A 25,189-nucleotide genomic window follows, 5' to 3' on the forward strand; every position below is an offset into this window, starting at 1 on the left:
GAATCATAGATCACATGGTGGGGAGTAACACATAAGAAGGCTGGAAAGGTAGGAAGGGGCCTTGAACATCAAATAGATGATTTTATATTTGATCCTGGATGTGGTGGGGAAGCCCTGGAGTTTGGGGTGGGGATGGGGGGCCGAGGATGACCCAATCAAAGCTACACTTTGGGAAAGTCACTTTGGCTGAGTGGAGTATTAGACTGGAGTGGGGAGAGAGGCAGGCAGGGCCCCCAGTACCTATTGCAATAATCCAAGAATTAGGCGATGTGGGCCTGCACCAGGGTGAGGGCACTCAGAAGAGAGAAACCTTAGGAACATCTGGCGTGGTCAAGCTCTCTCATTTTATGGAGATGGGAATGGAGGCTAATACAATTTAATCAAAAATGCATTTACATAATAGGCAATGCTCTGGGGCTAGAGAGATTAAAAAAGGACTTTAGAACTTGTCTTCCAGAAGTTTGCATCATCTGGGCCTATAGAGATTAAGGGACTTGCCCGAGGTCACATAGCCAGTTGTGATAAAGGTTATCATAGAGCCAGGCATGTAGTAGGTGCTTAATAAATGCGTACTGACTGCCTGACCGGTCTCCAATCCACGTCTACAAAACAGAGCAGCCAGGTTCAGTTAGCAAGTACTACAGATTGCGGAGCATGAAAAGCTGAGAAGTCTGACTGCTGGAAGGTTTCCAGGCCCCTCGTGGTTCCCCGCCCTCATCCTTGGCTCCAGCCCCGCCCCTCCCTAGGGCTTCTTTATCACCTAGCAACGCCAACATGGCCGTCATGCGAAGACTGCTGGGAAACGTAGTCCACCCTCCCGTGCACTACGCCGGTCTGTAAGGTTCCATGGGACAAAAGAACTACATTTCCCAGAGGTCCCAGCGCGCGCCTCGTAACGCCTCCCGAACGTCCGAGTCCCGAAGGCAACAACGGACCTGTCTTACCTGGGCGGGAGGACCCCCCACGGAGGCGCGGGGCCCATTGGGAGATGTAGTTAGCTCCAGTGTCGCACTCCCCAGCCCTGAGCCGGTTTGGCGGCAGCGGGACTACAAGTCCCAAGAGGCGGCGGGGACGCGGGGCCGAGGGCGGGGGGGGGGCACGAAGAGGAGCCTGCCCGCGGGAGGAGGCATCCAAGGCGGAGGAGGCGGCGGGGCTGGTGAGTTGAGAAAGACTTCCGAGGCGGGGAGGCAGGAGTGGGGCGCGGGAGCGGTCCCTGTGGGCTTTTCGGGTTAGTGGGAAAGCGTCTTACCCATCCCCCATCCTCCATCCCCATCCCCTTGTCTCCACTCTGCCCCCCCCTCCCCTCCTCTGCCTCCTTCTTCCTCCTCCTCCCTCCCTCACACTTTCCTCCCCTTCCCCTCCCTCCCTCCTTGCCCCATCCACCGCATCTCCTCCCTCGCCTATTCTTTTCCGCCTTTGCCCCTTCCTCTCCCTTGCCCCCCTGCCCTCTTCCCTCCTTCCGTCCTATTCCCCCACTTCCCCTCCCCCCTTCCTCCCTCTATCCCATCCCCTCCTCTCCTTCCCTTGCCCCCCTACCCTCTCCCCTCACTTTTTCTTCCCCCACCCGTTCCCTCACTTCCCACCCCCCCCCCGTCCTTCCTCTCTCTCTCGCCCATCCCTTCTCCCTCCCTTTCTGTTCTCCCCTTCCCCTTCTTTGCCCATCTCCCCAGATCCCCTCACTATCCGTTCTGCCTGTCCAGTGCACTTTCAGTCTCCTTCCTGTCCCCTTTTCTGCACATTCTGCCCTCTCTCCTCCCCTCCAAGGAATAACCTCCCCTTCACCTTCGCCCCCCTCCCTCCTTCTGTACAGTCTCCCCCCCCCATCCTGGCTGAGACCCCATGGACGAGTCACTTCATCCCAGGGCATTACCTAGAAATTGAGAAAATGTCACCCATGACTTCTAAGGGCCTTTCCAACTTTTCAACATCTGGGGTCCTCTGATTTTTCTTCCCCCACCCCCCCTCCATTCCCCTGTTTGTCAGTTAATAAGCATTTCTTAAGCACCTACTATGTGCCGGGCACTATGTTAAGCGCTGGGCATACGGAGAAAGGCAAAAACAGAGTCACTAGTCTCAAGTTCAACCATAGTTGCAAAGTACTATATACAGCACTGTTACTTCATTACCCTGGGGAGGAGGAGGCAAGACATTCTGACTCTTAGTACTTGTATAACCCAAGGATTATCCCTTAACTCCCCTGGGCCTCAGCTTCCTCTTCTGTAAAATGAGGAAGTCGGACCAAATGGCCTCTGAGGGCCCTGCCAGCTCTAGATCTCAGGTCCGGTGAGAGTTGTTATCAACCAGCCTTGGTCTGTTTGGCCTCCTCAGGGCAAAACTAGGAACAGCTGGTAGATGTTGAAAGCCTCCTAACTTCCCTCCGAAAGTGAAATGAACTGCTTCCAGATATCCTGAGGTCCCTGTAGCTGGAGGTCTTGAAAGGCAGGATGACCAACCACTTCTTAGATATGTTATTGGGGGGGGTCACTAAGTACCCCTCCAACTCTTTTTTCCTGAACCCCTGCCCTGTGCAGTGGATAGAGTGCCTGGAGTCAGGAAGACTCATTATCCTGAGTTCAAATCCAGCCCCAGACACTCAGTAGCTGTGTGACCCTGGGCAAGTCACATCACCCTGTTTGCCTCAGTTTCCTCATCTGTAAAGTGAGCTGGAGAAGGAAATGGCAAACCACTCCAGTATCTCTGCCACAAACAAACAAATGGGGTCACAGTCAGCCATGATTGAAAAAAATGACTGAACAGCAAACCTCCATTAAGAACCCCCTCATTTTATTTAGATAAGGAAAAAAGCCCAGGGAGGTTGCCTTTCCCAGGGTTACACTGAGAATGAAGGTCAGAGTCAAGATGCAAACCCACATGTTTCTCCATCTTGGTGAGCTTCTTGCCTCTTGGTAGTTTGAAGCCCTTCACTTAGGTTGGTATCAAAAGGGCCTTGTCTTCCCCAGAATTCCCTTGTGTGGGGGAGACTTGAATAGCCTTGGGTGTCCTCCCACCTGGCTGTGATCCCTCCTTACTCGGCCTTCAGAGCTGTGGGGGAGGGACTGACACACGAACCCAGCCCTTCATCAGCTACTGCTCCTCCCTCTGCTCAGGCCCAGTTCTCCCAAGCCTAGAAGGCCTGTCCCTGGGTAACCCGGGAGGAAGCTTCTTTGTCATTTGGCCAGTCACTCAGGGGGTTGTTTTATAACACATTCTCCAGATGCCCCTCAGAAAGGACACACTTTCCTTCCTTCAGTTCAACAAACTTTTATTAGGTACCCAGGATGTGCAAGGCCCTGAGTTTGGCTCTAGGGGCAGCACCAAGACCCAAACCAGAGTAGTCCTTAAAGAAAAGGAGCCTCAGAAGGCTCCCTTTCTACTGGTGGGACACAATAAAGGAACAGATAGGAAAAATGGAGGTGAGACCGACAGAAGAGGGAAAAAGAGAAATACAAGAGGAGAGAGAGAAAGAGGGGAAAAAGAGATAGATGAGAGAAATGAGGGAAGGGAAAGAAAGAAACAGAAATGAGAGAAGAGAAAAAGAGGAAGAGATGAGAGACACAGAAAGAGAAAGATGAGGGAAGGGAGGGAAAGAAATAGAGATGAGGGAGGAGAAAAAATGATGAGAGAAGAGACAGAAAGATGAGGGGAGAGAGAGACAGATGAGGGAAGGGAGAGAAAGAGATGAGGGGAAAAAGGAAGACATAGATGGGGGGGGGGGGGCAGTGAGAGACAGAGAGATGAGAGGAGAGAGATGAAAGAGAAAGACACAGACCGAGCTCACTAACAAATTGCCGGTGGGTGTGGGCCAGGGTGAGGCACCAGGGAAAGTTTCCAAGTAGATAAGGATTCTGAACAAAGGTGAGAAGGAAATGCCTGCTTTCCATGTTAGGTTGATGGTTATCTTAAAGGCATGGAGGGGAAGACTAGTGTCTAGTTCAGGGAAGAAAATCAAGTGCTCCTGCCTTCTCTTTCTCTCCCACACCCCAGAAGGACCCCTTCCTTTCTCCTTTACCCACTGGCCTCCACAGCCAGCACTCTGCCCAAAAACAATCCCCAGAAATGCCCAGTTGAGGCTCATCTCTGTAACCACACAAATGTACCTCATTCTGGGCACCAGAATCGTAGAATGTCAGGTCTGGAAAGGACCTCAGCCCAGTAAGTCCAGGGGTTCCAACCTTTGTGCTGTGGAACACCCCTTTCAGTGATGCTGACCCCTTCTCGGAATCACATTCTTCAGTGCAGAAAATAAAATCCATAGGGATTACAAAGGAAACCAAAGTGACATGGGATTGTATTTTTCCCATCCCCCTGAATCTCCATGAACCTCAAGGTTCTTGACTCTTGATGTAGTCCCACTCCCTCACTTTACAGATGAGGAAACTGAGGCCTAGAGGGGAATAGCTTGCCAGCAGCCACCCAGATAGTAAATAGCAGAGGCCAGCTCCAAAGGCAGCAGAACAGAGAGCTGGTGGGCCAGCCACAGCTCAGAGAAAATCCTGCAGTAAACAACCTCTTGGCTACTGAGCTTCCAGAATCCTTTGCCTTTGGAGCTGGCTAAAGGGCATCGGGAAATGGGGATGGAAAGAATTGAAAATGGAGGCTCAGGGAGAAAGAGAAAAGCCTTGAAAAGGGAAGACTTTTCTTTGTAGAAATGGATACTGGTAACTTCCTTTGCACAGATGAGGCATCGTGGGCAGAGGACAGGACTGAGAAGCAGAGGGTCATGGGCTTAGAGCTGAAACAGCCCCTAGAAGCCATCAAGGCCAACCCCTGCATCTTACAGGTGAAGAAAGTGAAGTCCAGGCGGGGCTGAGGGTCTTAGCCAGAGGCATCTGAGGCAGGATTTGAGCCTGGGTCTTCCTGGCTATGGGTTCAGTGTGCCATACTGCCTCAGAAAGACCTGCCTTTGAATGCAGCCTCTGACTCTAGCTAGCTCAGTGACCGGGGGCACGTCACTTCTCTGGGTTTCAGTTTTCTTCCTCTAAAATGAGAATGATGGTATGTGCCAGGATGGGGAACTTGCAGCCTCCAGGCCACATGTGGCCCTCTAGGTCTTCAAGTGTGGCCCCGCCCATGGCAGTCCCTACTGGGTGTTATAAAGATCAAGTGAAATGATGGATGGAAAGAGAGAGAGACAGAAAGAATGATGAAAAGGAAGTAAGGAAAAAAAGAAAGGGATGAATGGAGCTATGACAAATATGCTACACACATGTGCATGTCACAGCTTTGCAAACTATAAACATGCTCTATAAATTTCAGTCATGATCACTAACGGAAGTTTATGAGACTGGTGAGCAGGATTCTCTGCCTCCTCGGCAGCTCTTATCCTCTAGGAGAAAGGGCTCTGGACCTTTCCATCCCAATGAACGGTCACTTAAAAACCTTCAGGCTGGCACCCTTAGGTGCCTTCGGCACTAGTTGTCCTCAAAGGGTTAACCTTTTATTCATTAAGGCCTTCAGTTAGATAAATAAAGAGATTGTTAGAGTATGAAATAGTTTTGCCAGGTTGGTCGCCGTTTACCACCTCCACCCCCATATCTCTTGTGCTGCCCCATCTTTTTTCATTCCCACCCACTACCCCCTCCCTAATTCAGGCCCCATCCCTTCCTGCCCAGACTATCAGAAGAGCCTCCTCCCTGGCCTTCCTGCCTTTACACGGTTTGGCCGGAGCCTCATGCTCCAGCCTGCTGCCTTGGGGGGTGTGGGGGGTGGGCAGGATCTGTCTTACTCCTTCCCTGAGAGCCTGAGCTTTGGCCACTGGGTATTTATCCCCTAAGCAGGGGGTTATTAATAAATGCTCATTGAATTTCTTTGAACTTCCCCTGAGCCCTCGTTAGGCCCATTTGCAGTAAAAACCCAAGGGGATCATCAAGGAGAAAGGATTTTTATCCTGTGAAGTATTTTATGACTTATTTCCGGCTATGAAATATTCAGTGTTTACTTGAAAAGTATGAATTGCAAGGAGCACGTCCTCCCTCTAAGAGGCAATCTGTAATCACTGCTTCAGTGGAAGGATATAATCTAAAGCCAAGACACTGGGCAGCTAGGTGGCTCAGTGGATGGAGCACCAGGCCTGGAGTTAGGAGGACCTGAGTTCAAATCTGGCCTCAGACACTTCCTAGCTGTGTCACCTTGGGCAAGTCACTCAACCCTATTTTCCTCAGTTTTCTCATCTGTCAAATGAGCTGGAGAAGTAAATGGCAAACCACTCCAGTATCTTTGCCAAGAAAATCCCAGATGGGGTCACAAAGAGTCAGACACCACTGAAAAACGACTTCCCAGGGAGGACCAGCAGCATTTAGGGAATGTTCCTCTGGTGAGCCAGCCTGCCTTGGCTACAACAGCCCGTCCTCCTGTTAGGCTGAGAATGGGAGAATGGTTCTCCCCTTCAGTGGCATTGCTAACATTCCCAAAATAGGAGTTGATGGTACTGGGTGCCAGCCTTCCTGAATTGGTAATGACAGACACATTGGCATAGTGCCAGGCTGTGTGGCAGAACTGCCAAAGCACTTGATTCAATGTCAGGAGAAGCCTAGGTTCAAATCCAGCTTACAAGCTGTGTGACCCTGGGCCAGTCACTTAACCTCTCAGCCTCAATTTCCCCATCTGGAAATGGGAATCCCACTGCTCATTCTAGCAATCTCTCATGTTTGTTTAGAGGCTGCTGGGTGGTGCAGCAGAGTAAGGAAAACCTGAGTCCAGTGTGGCCTCAGATGCTTTCCTGATTCTGCATCTCTTTCTCCCGGTCTTCTCCTGCTTCTCAGTGCCCCATCATCATGCTTTCTTAGAGCAAACCCAGTAAGATTCCAGTACCAGCACCATCACCATTTGCCCTTCTCCTGTCCATGGAGCCTCTGACTTTCCCCACCTCCCCCTGCAGCCCACAGAGCAGTTCCAAAAAGACATCCCCTCCCCAATCCACCCTTATCATTCTCCTCCTGTTCTCTTTGATATGTCAGGCATCATGTAATTAACTTCAGGACTGCCATAGCATCCTGGGCTGCTGCTCAGAATATTCAAGAGATCACATTCCGTAGCTGGAGAGCATCAGGGAGCTTCGCTTCTTGCTGCCTGGCATGACCTTGTGGTATTCCTCAGCAGAAGAAAGTGCTTAAATACCCAAGGTTGTCTGCTGTACCTTTCACGAGCAATCAATTCACCCTGCACAGGAAATCAACAGCATCATTTAATTAAATTCTCTTTGGAGGTCTGCCTCAGACTCTGACAGGCCAGAATGCTTAGCTGATATCTAGGCCAGTGGTTTTCAGCATTTATTTTCCATCAAAACATTGGGTGGCATTTTTCATTTGGAAGGCAGGTGTTTGTGGTTTCCTGGCAAATAACGAGCTTGCCTTTTACGGACCGGGCCCCCCTCCATTTTGGCCGCTTTCCCCTTGCTGTGAAATTGACCGACGTCAACCTTGATCTGACAGCCGGTGTCAAGAGATCTCTGCGGCTCGCCCCTCTTTGGTGTTCTCAGAGCGTTAAAGCCACTCACCACAGTCAGTCTACCCAAGGCTCATTCAGACCAAAATAGAAACTCCCTTGGTAGTCTGGAGAGACAGAGAAAGATCAATTCATAGGAATAGAATGCAGAGGCAGAAGGGGGCAGCTCAGCCATTAGCAGCTGTGATCAGGCATGTACTGAAGCCTTTTTGGTGTCAATCCCAACCCCTTGCCAAAGACTGTCAAAAGTGAGACTGAAAACCTTCTTTTAGACAGGACTGAAGAACGGTCACACATTGTCATTCTGAAAGAAATCAATTTTTTTTTCTGACTTGAAATAATTTACGTGTTTATACACAGTTTTGGTGTGAGAATACTTGTTAACCTGACTTTCCCTCTACCCGCACACACCCTCAAAAATGTACCCATCAATTCCCTGTAGCACTCTCAGAGACCTTACAGCAGTTCTCTAGGAAAAACCATCTCTTCTAACAAAAATGGTTTCCTCCCAAACTGAGAAATCAATCAGCCAGTCAGCAAACACCAAGCACACACTCGGGTGTGGAACTCAGCACTACTTCAGAATTGGATCTTCTAGACCCAATCTCTGCCTCCATGGAGCTTCCAAGGCAAACCAGCTAGCTGTGATCTCAAACACAGCTGTGAGTCATGGCACTGTGGCTTCTTCAACATGGGAACCCCCTACAGTCACAGCTAAGCCTTCTCTAACTTAGATGAGTCTTAGGGGGTCACCTGAGAAAGTCTCGCCCACAGTGTCAGTGGTGGGATTTGTAGCCAGGTCTTCTGACTGCACATCCAGCACTCTGTGCTGTACGACCTGCCTCGTTAGCATCAAGGGGAGTTCCCTCCCCCCGCCCCCCGAGGCATATCACACCCCTGTGTACTGTTATTCTTTGGCCGATTTTTGGTCATGTCCAACTCTTCGAGACCCCCAGAGACCAGGGCTGAGGTACACTGGCTGTAACCCTGGGCCTTAACTTCTCAGCTTTCCTATTCAGCCTTGTCTGACTCTTCGTGACCCCATGTGGGCTTTTCTTGGCAGAGATACTGGAGTGGTTTACCATGTCCTTTTCCAGCTCATTTTACACATGAGGAAACTGACGCAAACAGGGTCAAGCGACTTGCCCATAGTCGTACGGGTCTGAGGCTGGATTTGAACTCTGTTAGATCTTCCTGACTCCAGCCTGGTGCTCTAATCTAGCTGCCCTAACTTCTCAGCCATGGTTTCCTTATTTATAAAATGAGGTTAATCATAGCACCTAATTCACAGGATTGCTCTGAGATTCAAGGGCAATAACATATGTAACCTAAACCTCCAAAGCCCTGATAAGGGGTAGCTGTTATTACCTATTCTCTCTAGCGCCTGGTAGAGGACCTTTTCCGTGTCAGGCATTCAGCAAGTATTTGTCAAATGACTAGATTCTGGCCAGATGATGAGACTCATTCTTTATGTTTTAGTAAGACCATCTTAAAAGAGAGAGATTTGATTTCTGTTGATCAGCACAAAATGCTCAAATGCCTTTGATAGTCCAGCTGCAAATGTTTATGGATGTTCTCCTGAATTCACCAAACCTTTGTTCACACAAGCTGACATGTTCTAGAAACAGCAGCCTTGCATCCATTGCTAATGAAAATCCCTGGTTGATAAGCTGGCTTAGCTCCCTTGGGACCCTGGAGCCATCCTGGCGGCCAAAGAATAAAGGACTCTGGGATCCTCCCGAAGCCAGGAAGTGTTGCGACAGAATGGGAGTGGCTGAGCAAAGGCTTCGGAGCTCACTGTGCTGTGAAGTCCAGGAGAATCAATCCCAAGGGGGAGTAATTAAATGCCATCCACTCTTGGATTGCTTAACCTTTGGAGAGTCATTTGAGAAAGAAGGGACCCCTAAATATCTTAAGCCCTTCCCACCTAGCCCTCTTCCCACCACCCTGAGGTGTCGCCCAGAGGAAGCCCTGTGCTTCCTCTCACATTCTCACTTCTGGGCTGTTTGCTTTTCCCCCGTTGGATTGTAGGTGGAGATTTAGAGCTGGAATTTTATTGTTTAATTGTTTCTGACTCTTCACGAGCCCATCTGGGTTTGTTTGGCAAAGATACTGGAGTAGTTTGCCTTTTCCTTCTACAGCTCATTTTACAGATGAGGAAACTGAGGCAAACAGGGTTAAATGATTTTCCCAGGGTCACACTGCTAGTCAGTGTCTGAGGCCAGATTTGAACTCAGGGAGCTAAGTCTTCCTGACGCCAAGCTGGATGCTCTAACCACTGATGTGCCCCCTGTCTGGAAGGGACCTTAGAAATCCTGTCATCCAACTCTCTCATTTTATCAGCAAGGAAGCTTGAGCCCCTGAGGGGGGAGCCCAGAGTCATGCAGGAGTAAAGGGATTTGAATCCAGGCCTCTGGTCTCAGATCCAGCCTGCCTTTTCCTTTGTAAACATCTGTGCTCTGTCTTTTTATTTTTTTAATGAGGAAGGTAGTCCACCTGATAGATAAAGAGACTGGATTCGGAGTCTGGAAAATGGGACTTGGATACTACCCTGGGAAAGTCACTTAACCCCTCTCAGCCTAGTTTCCTTCATCTGTGAAATGGCTGCAATAATATGACTAAAGTGCTGTGTGACTCTTGAGAAACTGTTCGGTCGCAGTTTGCTGTAAATCTTTTTATTATCCATCCGAGTCCTATCTCCTTTGGACTCCGTCAAAGCCTGGCAAAGCTGAACATCACGTGTATATTATGCTTTAAGGGTTATTACACCAAAGTACTTTACACACTAGCTCACATGAGCCCGACAACAATCTTAGGAGGGGGGACCCCCACGATCCCACACCTAGAGTGCATCCAGAACAGGATGGGTGCCCAGGCCTCTACCGATGCTGAATCCAGTGCACCTCACACCCCTTTGTGCCTTCTCAGGAAAGCTGTTCTAGTATATTATATTATGTTATAGTCATCTTGCCAGGCTAATTAGTTTAGCATTTTGCAAACTCAAAAATAATCCAACTTGTTTCCCATATTTCTAAACTACTTTGGCCACTGTTTGTATTTCCCAGCATTTAGCACAGTGCTTGGCACACAGTAGGTCCTTAATCAATACTTGTTGACTGACTGGTTTATAAAATGAAAGGCTACTGGATTCAGGGGATCCTACTGTGGTAAAGTACGTAGAAACACTCATAAGATTTATGGGAAGGGACGGAGGGAAGGAAAGAGAGGGTAGGTATTTACAAGCACTTACTGTATGCCAATCCCTGTGCTGACACAGCCCCTGCCCCCCAGGACCTTCCATTCCAAGGGGAGATGATCCAGAAGGGAGCAGTGATTGGGGAAGGGAGTGAGTGCCAGGGAAAGTCACTAGAACCCTAGGGCAGACTCCAAAGCTGTGAGACTATGGATTTGACGACAGAGCCAGAAATAGAAGGGGCAAGAGCTAGACCAGGGTTGGGGGAGCCTTCGGCCTCAAGGCCACATATGGCCCTCTAGGTCCTCAAGTGGAGATCTCAGTCAAAGGGCCACACTTGAGAACCTAGAGGGCCACATATGGCCCTGGGCTAGGTAAACAACCACAGGACAAGTGGCAGAATGGCCTGTGAAGTAAGGCCTGGGCCAGAACTGGCTCCGTAGAATGGGCTCAGTGTGTGTATGTAGCTTTAAAATCTGTTAGTCAGTGGGTGAGTTGCCTGGTGAGCTCCTCTGTGCAGCCTGGTTGGTTTCTTCAGACCACTCCCCTTCCCATTTTTCCTGTCCTAATTGTTTCTCTTTCCCTCTTTAGAATTTCCTTCTTGGGAGCTGCCCATCCTGGCCCTCCTCCCCCTGCAGAATTCTGGTCCATTTAGAGGCCACCAGCTAGTGTGAGGAGAGCCAGCCTCAGACACTTCTAGCTGGGTGGGTCACTTAAGACAAAGCTGCCTCAGTTTCCTTTGCTGTCAATTGGAGACAGTGCTAGTAATTTCCAGGATTGTTGTGAGGATCAAATGAGAGAATATTTGTAAAAAATGCTTGCTTCCTTCTTTCTCCAAACCCCTTGAAATTAGCACTCACCCAGTCTGTGTGTATGTATTCCGAGGCTCCAGGGTGGCCAAAGAGGCCAGGCTAAAACCAGGCAGAATCGTCAGCAGTCGCCCCCAGACAGTGCATCGCTAAAGCAGCCCATCCACCTTTCCGTGCCACCTGTGGCCAATGAGGTCCTCTCCTGCACGCTTGGAGGAGGTCCCCATCTTCCCAAGCTCGCTTATCTCCGGCTAGCTAGCTCCTCTTGGCGGGCACCAGAGAAAGGCCTGCAAGTCTTCCTGAGCCAGTGGGCCCTTTAAATCCCCAAGCCCACAGGGAGTCCTGCTAAACCCGGCAAGCCTCTGGTCCCTCACATTCTCCTTCTGGCAGCTGCTCCCCAAGACCTTCATCCATAGCTGCCTGGAGGCCACCCTGGCTTCTCAAAGGCTGAGCCAGCAAAGCCCAAGCTGGGGGAGGCCCTTCCAGCCAGGACAGCAGCCACACAGACCATGTGGAGACTCCTCATCCTCACCCCCCCACCCACCCATGTCCAAGCTGTTGCCAAGGCCAGTTAACTTTACCTTTGCAGCATCCCTCCAATACACCCCCTTCTCTCCTCTGATGCTTCCCCCACCCTGGTGCAGACCCTCATCACCTCCACCTGGACTATTTCAGAGGTCACCAGCCTCAAGGCTCTCCCTGATCCAGAACATCCTCCGTTCAGCCACCAAAGGGATGTTCCTAAAGGGCAGCGACCCACCCTCACTCAGTAGACTCCTGTGGCTCTCTATGGCCTCCAGAATCCATTACAAACTGCTCTGTTTGACATTCAGAGCCCTTCATCACCTGCCCCCTCCTACCCTTCCAGGCTTTTTTTCACCCCACTACCAGACAGGCTCTCTTCAGTCTAGTGACACCAGCCTCCTGTATGTGCCACAAGCAGGACGTTCCATCTCCTGACTCTGGGCTTTCTCTCTGGCTGGAACTCCCCCATTCCTGGAGCCCTCCCCTATCTCCACCTCCCCTTCCCCCTCTACTTCATCTCCCCCTCCCCCATTCCTGGAGCCCTCCACCCATCTCCCCCTCCCCTCTCCCCATCTCCATCTCCCCCTCCCCTCCTCCAATCTCATCTCTCCCTCCTTTCTTTCCATCTCCATCTCCCCCACCTTCCCATCTCCCCCTCCCTCCCCTCTCCATCTTCCCCTCTTCCCAACTCCCCCTTACCCCCCATCTCCATCTCCCCCTCCTCTCCATCTCCCGGCCTCCCTGGCTTCCTTTAAGTCCCAACCAAGATCTCCCCTTCTACAGGAAGCCTTCCTCAGCCCCTCTTAATTTGGGCTCCTTCCTTTTCGTTTTCATTTTTCCTGCCAGTGACTTGTTGTGTGCAGTTGTTTGCATTTTGTCCCCCCCCCCATTCAAATGTAAGCCCCTGAGGGCAGAGACTGTCTTTTGCCTTTTTTGGGGTCCCCAGTGCCTGGCACCAAGTTGTCTTTTGAAGCCGCAGGCCCTCCCCACAGGGTCATCCACCTGGGCTGGGGGGCTAAGGGATGGCTATCTTTTGGCCACAGTCACTGCTGAGATGATCCACAAAGGGGTTAAGATCTGCCTTAGTGGAGGGATGGCCACACTGATGAAGTGACAGCAGGTCCCCACCAGTAGTTGCTCGGCAGCTGCTTCCTGTAGCCATCCAGTCATTGATCTCAGCCATGCCCCATCAGGGAGTCTTTGTTCTGAACTGAATGAAGGAGGTAGGGAGTGGTGACGGCAAGGCGGCCACATCTGGAAATCACCTTCATGACCCAAAGGGGAGGCGATCCTTAGGTGGGATTGTTCTTTATGAACACATCTGGCCCATCCAAAGCACAAGAGTGCACTTTCCTTACCCGGTCTCAGCTCAAAAAATCTACTTTGGCTAGAAATGAATGCTCGCAGAGGCTCCATGCTTACTGAGTTATTTCTGCCAGAAATGTGACAAAAGGACGCCTGCTGGGTTCATTGCCCTAGATCCAGAAAGGGCCCCTGGGTCATTTTACAGATGAAGAAACTGAGGCTGGGGGAAGCAGAGTGATTTGTCCACTGCCCTGCCCCGATTGGAATTTGAACCTGTCTTCTGCCTCTGATTTCATTTCCTTCTGTGGTCTCTGAAAAGGTTTTCCTCTTTTGGTGGGTGGGGTGATCTAGCCACTCCAGTGTGAGAGGCTGCTCTGACCTAGGCTGATTCCTAATCCTCACTGATCTGTAGATGCTGGGTGTGGCCTAGCTTGGGCCTGACTGGTGGGGAGCCCAGGACTGATAAGACTCCTCGTTGCCTAGCAACCGCAGGCCTGCCACCACCAGGATACCACCCTCTCCATGCAGCTGGTCCAGGCTTCTGAATGTCTTCAGTTTCTCCCCTAGACCAGGTAAGAGTCTCCCCAGCCTCAGACGGGTGGACTGGTTCCATCCAAAGCCAGACAAGCATCTAGTGCAATGGGATTCTTTCTGCTCTTATTTGCCAAGAGAACTCTGGGAAGATGCTGCGAAGGGGCGGGGCCCAAGAGACTATGCATGCGTCTGTTGTTTTTTAGACATTTTGCATTCCCAGGCATGGCAGTCCCTTATGTCATCCTGCTGGCTAGGCTTTGTGCTGAAGCTGTCAGCTGATCCAGAGAAGGTGCTGTAGGTATCTCATAGCCACACATCCCGAGGTGGTCCCCAGCCCCCAGTGGGCACCAGGCCTTCCCCTCCCATCTGTGTTTGAGGATGGGACACAGTGTGTGATTTATAGGAGACATTCCATTGGAGGAGCTAAGAGACCTCCAAACAAAAAGTCATTCTGTATTTAGGTAAATGGAGTCAGCAGGGCACACCTCAGAGGCCACAGAGCTTGGCTTCTATCCACTAGGATCAGACATCCCCCCACACATGCACCCCTTTCCTCTTCTATAGTAGCCAGACCCTCCTCTCCAAGGCTCTCACAGCTAGGACCTCTTGGAGATCCTTACCACACCCAGAAAGAGGTGAAGCTTCCTGCCAAGGAGTACTCCAGAGGAACAGGGAGCAGCCTGTACTAACAGAGTTGTAAAACCAGCTCTCAGCCCTTGGGGCTGGCGTAGGTGTTTCGGGCAGCCCTGCTATTCCCCCCATTGAGGCCTCGGTTCAGAGGATCTCCTGGTAGGGTGCTTGCTGACGCTTTCTCAGAAAGGCAGGCAGGCTTCCTCTCACTTCTGGGAGCTCTGCCCCCTCCTTCACCCACCCAATCTGGAGTCACTCTTCCAAATCTGCCTTTGGTAAGTTGGCATTGTTTTATTTATTTTTTGGTGGTGGTTTGGTGTTTTGTTTTTTTAAATCTCTAGGGAGGTTGGCGGCAGCGGCAGTGGCAGCAGCCCACATAATTACAGAGTGCCTTTCCACCCATTTCTGAGTTTCAAACACTCTATCAGAGACAACCTTTCCTGGTCCACAGCCCACCTCAGAGAGTGAAGGGCTGACTCGATGGCTTTATCCAGCAGCTTTCCCCCCGGGTTTTCCTGCCCTGCCCCTCTCAGCCTTCCTGTCATGTGGCAGGTGAATGGTATGTGCTCACGGTCCTGAGTCCCCTCACCTGCCCCCTACCCCGTCCTGGTGACTCAGCACCAAGGGGCCCTCATTGCTTATCTGACCATCGGTCGTCCGTCCGCTCTGTCACTAGCTAAACTTCTCCTTGCCATCCACCATTTAAGCTGTAGGATTGGTTTTTTTCTTTTTTTTAACTTATTTTTTTTTTAGTCGGAGTTATTTCCCTAAATATTTTTCTTTTCTGATAAACAGGGTGGTGGTACTCTTAGCAGTAGGCTAGGAACCATTGGGAGATCAGTGGGGAGAGGGGAGCATGCTATTAGGGTCCCCAAGTTTTTTGCTTTCTAATGACCAAAGTGGATTCTAGTCTCTACACTCAGACTTTTGAATATAAGCCTCCTTCTATTTTTTTTAAAGGGGGAAAGTAAGGCAGTTAGGGTTAAGTGACTTGCCCAAGGTCACACAGCTAGTAAGTGTCAAGTATCTGAGGCCGCATTTGAACTCAGGTCTTCCTGACTCCAGGGCCAGTGTTCTATTCACTGCTCCACCTAGCTGCCCATAAGCCCCCTTTAAGTGGGCACATACCTTGTGTATTAGCCACATCTGATCTAAGATGGAGACTTTTTATAAAACTAGGATGGAGCCCAGCTCTATTTCTAGCTTCAACTACAACCACTTACTTTCCTGGGTTCTCTCAGGCAAGGTTTCCCCCTCTGTAAATGAGGAGCTTAGACTAGGTGGCTTCTGAGGGTCCTTCCAGCTTTAATGACATATTTGTAAAAAACAAAAATGTGTCTGGCATATGGAAGGCAGGATATAAATGTGTATCCCCAAGCCTGGACCAGGGGTGAGGAACCTGCAGCCCTGAGGCCACACGTGGCCTCTAGATCCTTAAGTGTGGCCTTTTGACTGTTGGATCTCACTTAAGAATATAGAGGGCCACATGTGGCCTCAAGGCCTCAGGTTCCCCACCCCTACTCTGGACTCTCACTCATTGAGGCTAACCTTGATTGGCATCTCAAGGCCTCAGAAACAACATCGAATTTCCTGAGGCTTCACACCTGATCAATCCAACTTGGTGCCTCCTCCTCCCACTCAAGCTGTGGCAGAAGCCCCTGTACTATGAGATGAAGGAGGGAAGATCAGGGAGATGAATCAGGTTACCTTCCCAGAGATTCCAGTTCTCTGTGGTCCAAGGGCCTCAGGGAGACCTGATCGCTGACCAGCTTTACCCCAGTGGTCCAAGGTGTCAGCTGGTCTTCAAGAGAACAGCTTTTCCTCTGACTAGCTAAATGGGGCATAATTAGTTAATTTCTGACTTCCATTGTGTCTGATTGTCACCCTTGACGTCTTGGAGAAAAATGCTGGGGTTTTTTGCTCTGAGCATTCATTTGAAGGCGGCTCTGAAATGTGATATCTGCAATTCTAAGAATTTCTTTTAAAAGCCACAGTTTGGTAAGTGAATGATTCATAAGGAATTAGGTCACTGGTCCAGACTCCCCAGCACATTCTGGCCATGGGGAAGCAGTGACCAGTTGTATGGGCTTTGGCCGAGGAGGCGACAGGTTTTCCTGGTAGATCTCCTCCTTACCAATCGGGCTGATGTTAACACCAGCCTCTGAAGGGCAGTGTGAGGATTGAATGAAGTCATGGCTGTCAGGCCCTTTTACAAGCCTTCGGACACTAGAGAAGTTTGAGCCGTTGTTATGATTTCCTGGTGCCCCATCCTATGTGATAGAAGATGCTGTGGCCTGGTCTGGCCCTCTAGGAACGACACTGGATGCTCTCAGGCCCACAGCTGCCATGTATGCTCACACAGCTCCCCTATGGAAATGGTTTGGCCTTGGGATTCTTTCTTCTCTCATTTTTTTGAGATTTCAGCACCAACTGAAGTCCATCATGGGGCACTTAGCACCTGGTGCAGCCTGATTTCAGAACCTTTCAGACCCCCCAAAAGTGATGTTCTTTCTCTTCCCCATTGTTCTTCTTTGGGTATATTTGCCCCGAGGGCAGCCTCAGCTGGGCTGTCAGCGCTTTGGGAATGAACCCTTCTGCCTGGGGAGGCTTCTGAGGGATGGGTTGGGGAAAGAGGACGTCCTGAGTCAGTGTCGGGCACCAGGCGCTTCCCCCATGCCCGACAGCCCACAGAAGGAGGAGAAACCGAGTTATCTTTCTGACTCCTGGTGATTTACCCGAGGACCCTTATTACACCTTTAGGAAAGCTTCTGTCTTGAATGCTTCCCCTCTCACCCAGAGGGAATGGAGTGAGCATCGAAGGTGTCCAAAGGTGTGTGCTGACGAGACTCTCTGTCCTTTTTAGGTCCCACAGCCAGAGTGTTGCATGGACGTGATGGATGTCAACGTTAGCTGCCCAGGCACGGACCAGTGTGCTTCAGGTAAAGCAAAGAGTTCCACAAGACCCAAGGCTCAGGGTGAGGATGGCCTCCTTTCCAAGGCAGTGGCTAAGTGGAACTGGCCCCTTTGGCAAATGGGGCAATGTGTCCACGTCATGCCCTACAATCCCCCAGTGACCAAATCCAGGGCCAGCCAGGAAACACTGAGTCCCAACACCTCTGGGTGGCGGTATACCTGGCACGGCTGAGAAACACCAAGCCCCAGCCCCTCCAGGTGGCTTGTAGACCTGGCATATGGTCTGATGGACTTCGAGGGGGCTTCATCCATCCTCCTATCCCCTGGGAAGCTCTTGCTGCCAGAGGCTCTGCTTGAGGGTCTCTGAGCCCTCCATCAGCTATAGAATTGCCATGTAGGCCCCAAATCATGTGAAGAAGTGTGCAGTGAGTTAAGTTATGGATCTAGAAAAGGTCCATGGCCAGAGTCCCTTACAGCTCTTGAAACACAAAGGGGGATTCTGAATTTACTCAGAATGTACAGCATCTTATGACCAAAGCAATCATCAGCCCACACTCGTGGTGGATGGGCCTTCAGTCCCCAAACCCCTCTTTTACCAGCTCTCCCCAGTATTAGCTGCCGTGGGAAAAGCTGATAATGTCCAGAAGACCCCTTGGGAGAGGGAGGTGAAGGCCCTTATGTGAGGCTGCTGGAGGGCCCATGTCACACACAAGCACACACACACACACACACACACACACACTCATGCATCTCAAAGCTTCTGCCACTGAGGTGGGCTCGAGGTTCTCAGGCTGAGGAAGCAGCTGACTCCTGTGCCCCTGAAATCCCTTGGAATCCCATCTTCTTCAGTGTGGTCAGTAGCAGCTCCAAGCATCAATCAGTTAGGACAAGAGGGCTTCCCATCCTGTAGAAGAGGCATCTGCCCCTCTCTGGGCAGGGTAGACATGCCTGGCCCTTAGAATGGGCCAGTTTGTGTTGAGATGTGTGATTCACTTGGGAGACTCAAAGGAGGCTGCTTTCTTTCCCCAGAGGAGCCCGAGGCCCATGTTTCCACCTCTGCACTGGCTCGTGGCATTCATTAGCAGCCAGTATTTCTGAAGTCCCATGCAGGGCATTCTGCTCACTCTAAGGGAGTCAGAAGCTAGAGGGTGTGGGTCCTGCCTTCAAAGAGTTTGTGATCTAGAATGGAAGATAGATTCTTCCTGAGAAAGGATGAATAGCTAACTGTGGTGGCATATTTCAGGGCCAAATGAATGATTTCAGAGGCTGCAGTCAATTAGAGAAGAGAGCCTGATCATGAGGCCTGGGGCAGCAGAGAAAGGTCCCAGCACCCAGGCGAGGCTTGAAGGAAGGGCCAGACTTAGCACCTGAGGAGAGCGGAGCCCTGAGTAGCGGCCCAGGGACAGGGGTGGTATACCCAAGGAGCAGGGGGAACCAGTGCATCTGGGCAGAATTGTTAGCAAGGGGCAGCAGAGGTGAGGAGGTGATGTGGCCCTTGGCCCACAGGCCATGGGCAGCCCCAAGTGGAACTGGGAGCAAGTGGGATGACGGGGGAAGTTCTGGCTCTGACAGATAAATTTGTACAGTACGGCCTGACAGTGGGCAGAGAGGCGGCAAGGGGGGAGGCTGGGCAGCCCAGGCTGGTGGAGTGAGTGCTGAGGCTGGAGCCAAGAAGTATCTATCCTCTGACATGTATTAGCCCTGTGACCATCCATGCCTGACTCTGAGCCTTTATTGCCTCATCTCTAAAATAGATCTAACTGTACCTGTGGCTTCTACCCCCTCATGGGGTGTTTGTGAGGCTCAAATGAGACAATGTGAAAGTCTTTGCAAACTTTCAAGCACCATCTAAATATTACACAAAGACAGTGAGCCTGGTGAGTAGGTCAGGCACCACCTAACCCAGGAGAGGCACTGACGGCCGCAGGAGCAAAAGATGTCAAGTAAATGGGGGCTGGAAAAGTAAGATGGGTTCACCTGGGGAACTCATACTAGCCAATAGCAGCGCTTTCCCCTGCAGGGAGCTGGTGAGAAAGGCCTCAAGCATGCTAGGGATACCCCGTGGGCCAAGTTTAGGGGAGGACAAGGACAAGAGTCACACAGAGCAGATGGGCTGCAATCAGTACCATTGGAGGGAATTCCTGAATCGAGAAGATCCCAGCCCCTTCTTGAGACATTTGTCTCAAATGTCAGGAAGGGAAAGCTTTGGTGGACATTCCAGAGGAGGCACCCACAGGACCTGGGAGAACATGGAATCCAGGGTGATTTCAACATTCTAGGCATCAAGAATGCAGACAAGCAGTGATCCTGGTTTGGATAATGACCACGTGAAGTTCTGAGGACTTTGACCTCTGAGGCTTTTTGGTCTCCAAGTTGAGGTTTGGCCAGATTAGCCGGAGAACCAGAGGGGAGAACCAATCAGGGCCTGGCTGGCCCTTCCCCCCAGGCCACATGTGCACACACACACACACACACACACATATATATATATATATATATACAATTAAGATGAGATGAATGTGCAGATGCCCCCTCGGAGAAAGCATCCCAAAGGGAATCCTGGTCTGCACTGCCCCAGCCCCTGGCCCCCTCTCACTGGCTCATGGACCCTTCTTCCTTCGCCCCTACCCAGGCTGCTACCGGCGCTGGAACGAGGATGGAACGAGCAGCTGCGTTCGGTGCAGAAATGAAAGTCTTCCGGTCACCGGGCCTTATGCTGTGGAGTGCAGAAGCCGTGAGTCTCTTGCCCATTGGATTTGGCCTGGTGGGTGTGTTTGGTTCAGTTATGGGGGCGCTGCAGAGGACATTTTCCTCACTGCCGGCCAAGGCCCCAGCCCCAGGAGGGTGAGCTCTGATGAATCTTTTGGGGACCCTTCCCCCACCATCTCTGGGCTGCAGTTCTCACACTGGCCAGCAGAGGGAGATCATGGACCTCACCTTTCTTACCTTACCAATAAGTTGGAGTCCATTCAGCTATCTTCCTGCAGAAATCAATGTCCTCCAGTCCCCACTGGGGTGTCTGGTTCCCTTCCAAACGTCTTTCTAAAAGCTCCCTCCCCCGTGGCAACAATTCATCCCACATGCCCTCGGTCTTCCTTAAAGAAGCTAGCTCATTGTGTTCCCGTAAGACCCCAGAATGCTCCCAGCTCCTTGTTCCTCGATGGCAGAAATGAAGCCCATGACCTGGCCTGCCTCCTGACCTCGTTGTCCCCTGGCCTTCCATGGCAGTATGCTGTGAAAGCCACTGCTTACCAGGCCAGGGCCAATTTTACAAAATAACGAGGCTAACACATTTTTTTCACCCTTAGTTGGCAACAAAGAAATTAATTTCACATCCTACAGAACGACAGTGACGCCCCTACTCCAGACCCTGGGTAAGTCATCCTTCTCATCTGAGCAGAGCAATGCATTAAGAGACTTCCCTCCCAAGCCCTCCCTTCCCCATCCCAGAGCCTGCCGCAGAAGCCCATGGGTCCACAGGGCAAGGTGGCAAAGCCAGAGGTCAGACACTGAGCGGGGATCTCCGCTGGGCTCAAACTCATCCCAACAAAGTCTTTAAATAGTAGATTCCATAAATGGAAAAAGAATTCCAGACCCCAGCCAGCTCAGGACATTTCCCGCCAGCGAGAAGACTCAGTTTCTAGGCATTAGTTGGCATGGGATCTTATTAAAGACGTCAGGTTTGGATTTGCGCATGGAAGGCACCGTTTCACCCAGTCTTGTGGCAGATCCTCTGGGCCTGGCCCTTCTCTCTACCCCACCCCCTCCCCACTAGCCTGTGGCCAGCTTCCTTCTGCATCCATTGCTTGGCCATCCTGCTGTGAGACTGCTAATTAATCTCCAAATTCCTGTTTCTGTCGAAGCCAATGGAGCCTCCTTGACTAATTGTTCACGCCTTCCAACCACTGCGGCGGCAATGTTTCGGGGCTGATGCCACCCCAGGCACAGAAGGAAAATTCCCGCAGGGTTCAGATTCTCTCTTCACCCCAGACAGTTACCCTAAAAAACAGAAACATCTGCATGCAATTGTTTGCAGAGAGCAGTGAAGGGAGAGGGCTGCCCACTGTAACTGTCCAACCAGGTCCCCAGCGTGAAGGCTGCTCATTGGAGCAATCATGCTTTCTCCTCAGGATGCTCACTTAATTGCATGCTTTGTCATTGAAGGCAAGCAAGCTAACAAAGCAGGCAACCCTGCTCTGTGACTGCCTCTGCCCCTGCCAGGCCTTACTCAAGATACAGACTGGAAGAGCCCAGCCTTCGAGGATCCAGCACCACTTAGGGTCAATTGAGGCAACCCCACTAAACCTTGTCATCTTCTTTTCCCCGAGGTCTGGACATTGGGCCCAGGAGCCTTCTAGCCATTCCTTTTGGTGAAAACTGCAGGGTGTCCTAACCTGTAACAAGACCTAGAACCCCAAGCTTGTTTTCTAATTTGGATTTCCAGCGGAGCCATAGCATGCCAGTCTTCCCTCCCTGCAGCAGTGGGCATTGAGGAATCTGGCAGGTGGCTTTCAGCAGGTGTCCTGGGTTTCTTCTGGGAAAGGCCAGGTCTCCTCTGTACCTGTCTCTAGAGGATGGTTGGGGTAGGGCTCTTCTGTCCAGAAGTGGGCCAAGGCATGCCAGCACAGGGGTCCCCACATCCAGGTTACCAGCATCAGACCAAAGGGACCACCATTAAATCAAGCACCCCCAGGGCTGGTCCCCAGCGGAGACGTGAGGAATTTCAGGGCTGGGTTTGGGTTTGAAAAGCATGTGGTTAAAAACCAACAATGCCTGGCTATTTGAATCAGCTCCTAGAAATATCCTGGAGCCACCAGATGCCACCCGCTGCTCTTGCCCAGTAACACAGATAATCAGAAACAGAAAATTAAATAGAGCCCACACAGCTCTTGTTAGAGAGAAGTCAGTTTCCATGTATGGCAAGAATCCGAACCGAGGCGAGTTTGCCTTTCTCCTTGGGATTTTGTCGTTTCTCCAGCCTCTAAAAATAACTCTGAGCTTTACCACGTGATTCCGTCCTCACTTATAAACTCACCTCCCTAGGCAAGCACGGAAAAAAGCCACATGCCCCATCATTTCCTGATAGTCCCATTAACTTTCTGTAACCCTCCTCTGTCTTGCCAGGATTTTTCTGTTTGACTAGTCACTAGTTAAAGATTGAACGTATCCGCTCTCTCCCTCCTCTCTCTTCTCTCATCCTTGCCCTAGTTCGAGAAGAAAGTTCTCGCCCCACCCCAGCCACAGGAGCCATAGGGCCTCCTAACTATTTCTCAGCAACACAGGATGCAGTGATAAGTCTGGCAGGTTAATGAGGGGCGTGGCCCTAATCACAGCTCTCCTACTTCACCCTTGGCACCATACCCAGAATGACCTCTGGTGGGGAGGAAAGGGGCATCTCCTCCTTCCACGGTGGCCTCCTAAAGGCTCCAGATGGCACTGCCAGCTTCAGTGTGCGTGGGGAAGGCGCTAGACCTGTGTGTCATCCATATCTGAGACGGCAGCCTGTGGCCAGGGCCTGATAGGCAGCTTTCTGACAGGAAGCTCATAAACTCAGAGCTAAGCTTCCCCGCCTCTGAGGGCCTGGCGCCCTGGCCACTGGCTAAGGGCAGAGCTGAGACAGCAGGGAGACGGTGCCCTCCGACCCCAGCCACAGCTCCCCCCATAACCACCCTTCTTCTTTGGATTCCAGGGGGCCCCCAGGTGGCTGTCTCCCTCTTCTTGGGCACCTTCTTCATTAGCTCCTGCCTCATCCTCTCCGTCGCTTTGTTCTTCTACTTCAAACGCTCCAGTAAGCTCCCCCATTTCTTCTACAGAAGGAACAAAGGTATCTCCCAGTCACCCTGTATCTTGCCCTTTGCCTGCTGCTTGGCTGAAGCCCTGGGCCTCCTCTCTGCTCCAGGAGGTGCCTACTAGGTTGCCCCAGCATGTCCCAGCTCCTCTCAAGGGCCTGCTCTAGAGAAGTCAGAGGGAGGAGGTGGGCTGGAGACTGGACACTGTCCTGGCATGGCTAAAGGAAACGCTTGGCCTTTTGTTCTTATGTGCATGCATGCTGGAGACCTCCTTGCTCTCCAAAGTGCTTCTGACCCAGACCCAGGTTGATTGGGTGTGGTAGGCTTTGGACTTAGCTCAGATCCCACCTCTGACAGGAGCTGTGTGACCCCAGGCAAGTTGGGTGACCTCTCTGAGCCCCATTCTCCTTACCTGAGAAATGGGAATGATGTCATTAGCACAGCTAGCCTCGGAAGGTAGGACAGTCTCTAGAGAAAAGCGATTTTGTCCCCTGCCCCGGTCTCTGCAGGGTTCTGTGGCAGAGCAGAGAGGCTGCATGATACTCTTATCTTCAAATGAGGGCCGCCCACAGACAGCAGAGAGAGAAGGATGGGGTGGTGGGAGAGGACAGGGGAGCCCCTTGGGCACCAGGGCTGGGGTGCAACACATTGAAGATTTCCCTGCCACCCACTCAGACCTGGAAGATGGTTAAGGATTTAACAGAACCAAGACCATCTGTGTTGGAGGGAAGAAGGAGGTGGGTTGAGCACATGAGAACCTCAGGGCAGGAAATGTGGTTCAAAGTCTCCCTGACAGAGAAGGCAAAAGCAAAGGTGCCATTGGGTTACATCCTTTCCATTTTCTGACAAGGACCCACAGGGACTGAACATGTGCTTCTTTGGTCAGGAGGTGAATTTAGTGTGTGGAGACTGGGGTTTGAATCCTAGCTCTGCCACTGACTCCAAGTGATCTTGGGCAAGTTAGCTACTCTGTGCTTCAGTTTCCTAATCTGGAAAGTACTGTTCTGAATCTGGGACCCCCTTGCCTTCAGACTGATGGCAGGAGAGTGCTGCCTTGATTACCCACGGTGGCATGTGACAGTGGCCTGGACAGCCACCACCCTGCACACCATTACACCACTCCCTGCGTTCTATCATTGCCCAGACAGCCGGGCCTAGAGCACTCCCTAACTCTGGGGCTCTCCTCTAACTCCTCCTTTTGGATGCCCTGAGGCTTTAGAGTGGGCACAGGGGCAGGCAGAGAACGAGGCAAGAACCAGCATTCAGTCCTTTTTGGAGGGACGGGTGTCTTTAATTTCATCCTGCTGCTATCTCTGAGCCACACTTTCTGAGATGCTGTTCCAGCCCTTTCCAACTTAGCATGGAATCAGTGGTGCTGATTGAATAGCCCAGTGGATGGTCCCACCTTAGGCAATAGCCCTGTGGCCTTAGACAAGCCACATGTCTTCCTTTTCCTCTGCTGTAAAATGTGGGGGCCAAGCTTGCTGACTCCCACATTGAATCTGTAATCCTTTTATCACATGAGGCCCCCTGCCCCCATCATTTACATAAGAGGAAGCAGGCTCCTGAAGCCCTGGGAGTCAAGGAGCTGGCACTAAGATCCAGGGCTCCTATGTCAGGCTGCTGTGTGCTGCCTGGGGCATTTTTTGGTCAGCCTGTACCATGCCTTTCCCCTCCATGACCCCCAGGCCCTTTCCTAGTCCTCAGGGAGCCCGAGAGCCAAGACTGCTCTCCCATGCAAAAGGACCCTCCCTGGATCCTTCAGCTCACAAGGCCTGGCCTTTGCCTGCTTTCCTCATTGGGCACATCCATTTCCACCAGTGGCAGTGTAGTTCTAGCGTAGAGCCCCCTCACCCACCCAGCTTGGCCAAGAATGCCGAGGACTACTCCTGGAGGTACTTGTCTGTGCCTGCTATGCCCTGTCGGGGGCAGCTGAGGGGAGGAGGACTCGGCCACCAGCCCAAGACCAGATGGGTGCCAGGCTCACTTTGGGCTGGGGCCAGCTTCTCTCCCCTCCATGGTGGCTGCCCCTGAAGGAGGGGAGAGGA

General features: G+C 51.5%; 1 protein-coding gene across 2 annotated transcripts in view; it reads left to right on the forward strand.

The window, feature by feature from the left end:
- The first annotated feature begins 1,067 nt into the window (after positions 1-1,067).
- Positions 1,068-25,189, forward strand: part of C2H1orf159 (chromosome 2 C1orf159 homolog) — a 29,442-nt gene continuing 5,320 nt past the window's right edge. The window contains exons 1-6 of one of the 2 annotated variants that reach the window (XM_036747740.1): positions 1,068-1,156; positions 13,688-13,847; positions 17,303-17,378; positions 19,985-20,086; positions 20,661-20,726; positions 23,042-23,176. In XM_036747740.1, the coding sequence (XP_036603635.1) occupies positions 13,821-13,847; positions 17,303-17,378; positions 19,985-20,086; positions 20,661-20,726; positions 23,042-23,176 (406 nt within the window). In that variant the 5' untranslated portion in view covers positions 1,068-1,156; positions 13,688-13,820. The remainder of the gene's footprint in view (positions 1,157-13,687; positions 13,848-17,302; positions 17,379-19,984; positions 20,087-20,660; positions 20,727-23,041; positions 23,177-25,189) is intronic. The other variant, XM_036747741.1, reaches the window with a different exon arrangement.

This window comes from Trichosurus vulpecula, chromosome 2, assembly GCF_011100635.1.
Source record: "Trichosurus vulpecula isolate mTriVul1 chromosome 2, mTriVul1.pri, whole genome shotgun sequence".
Lineage (NCBI taxonomy): Eukaryota > Metazoa > Chordata > Mammalia > Diprotodontia > Phalangeridae > Trichosurus > Trichosurus vulpecula.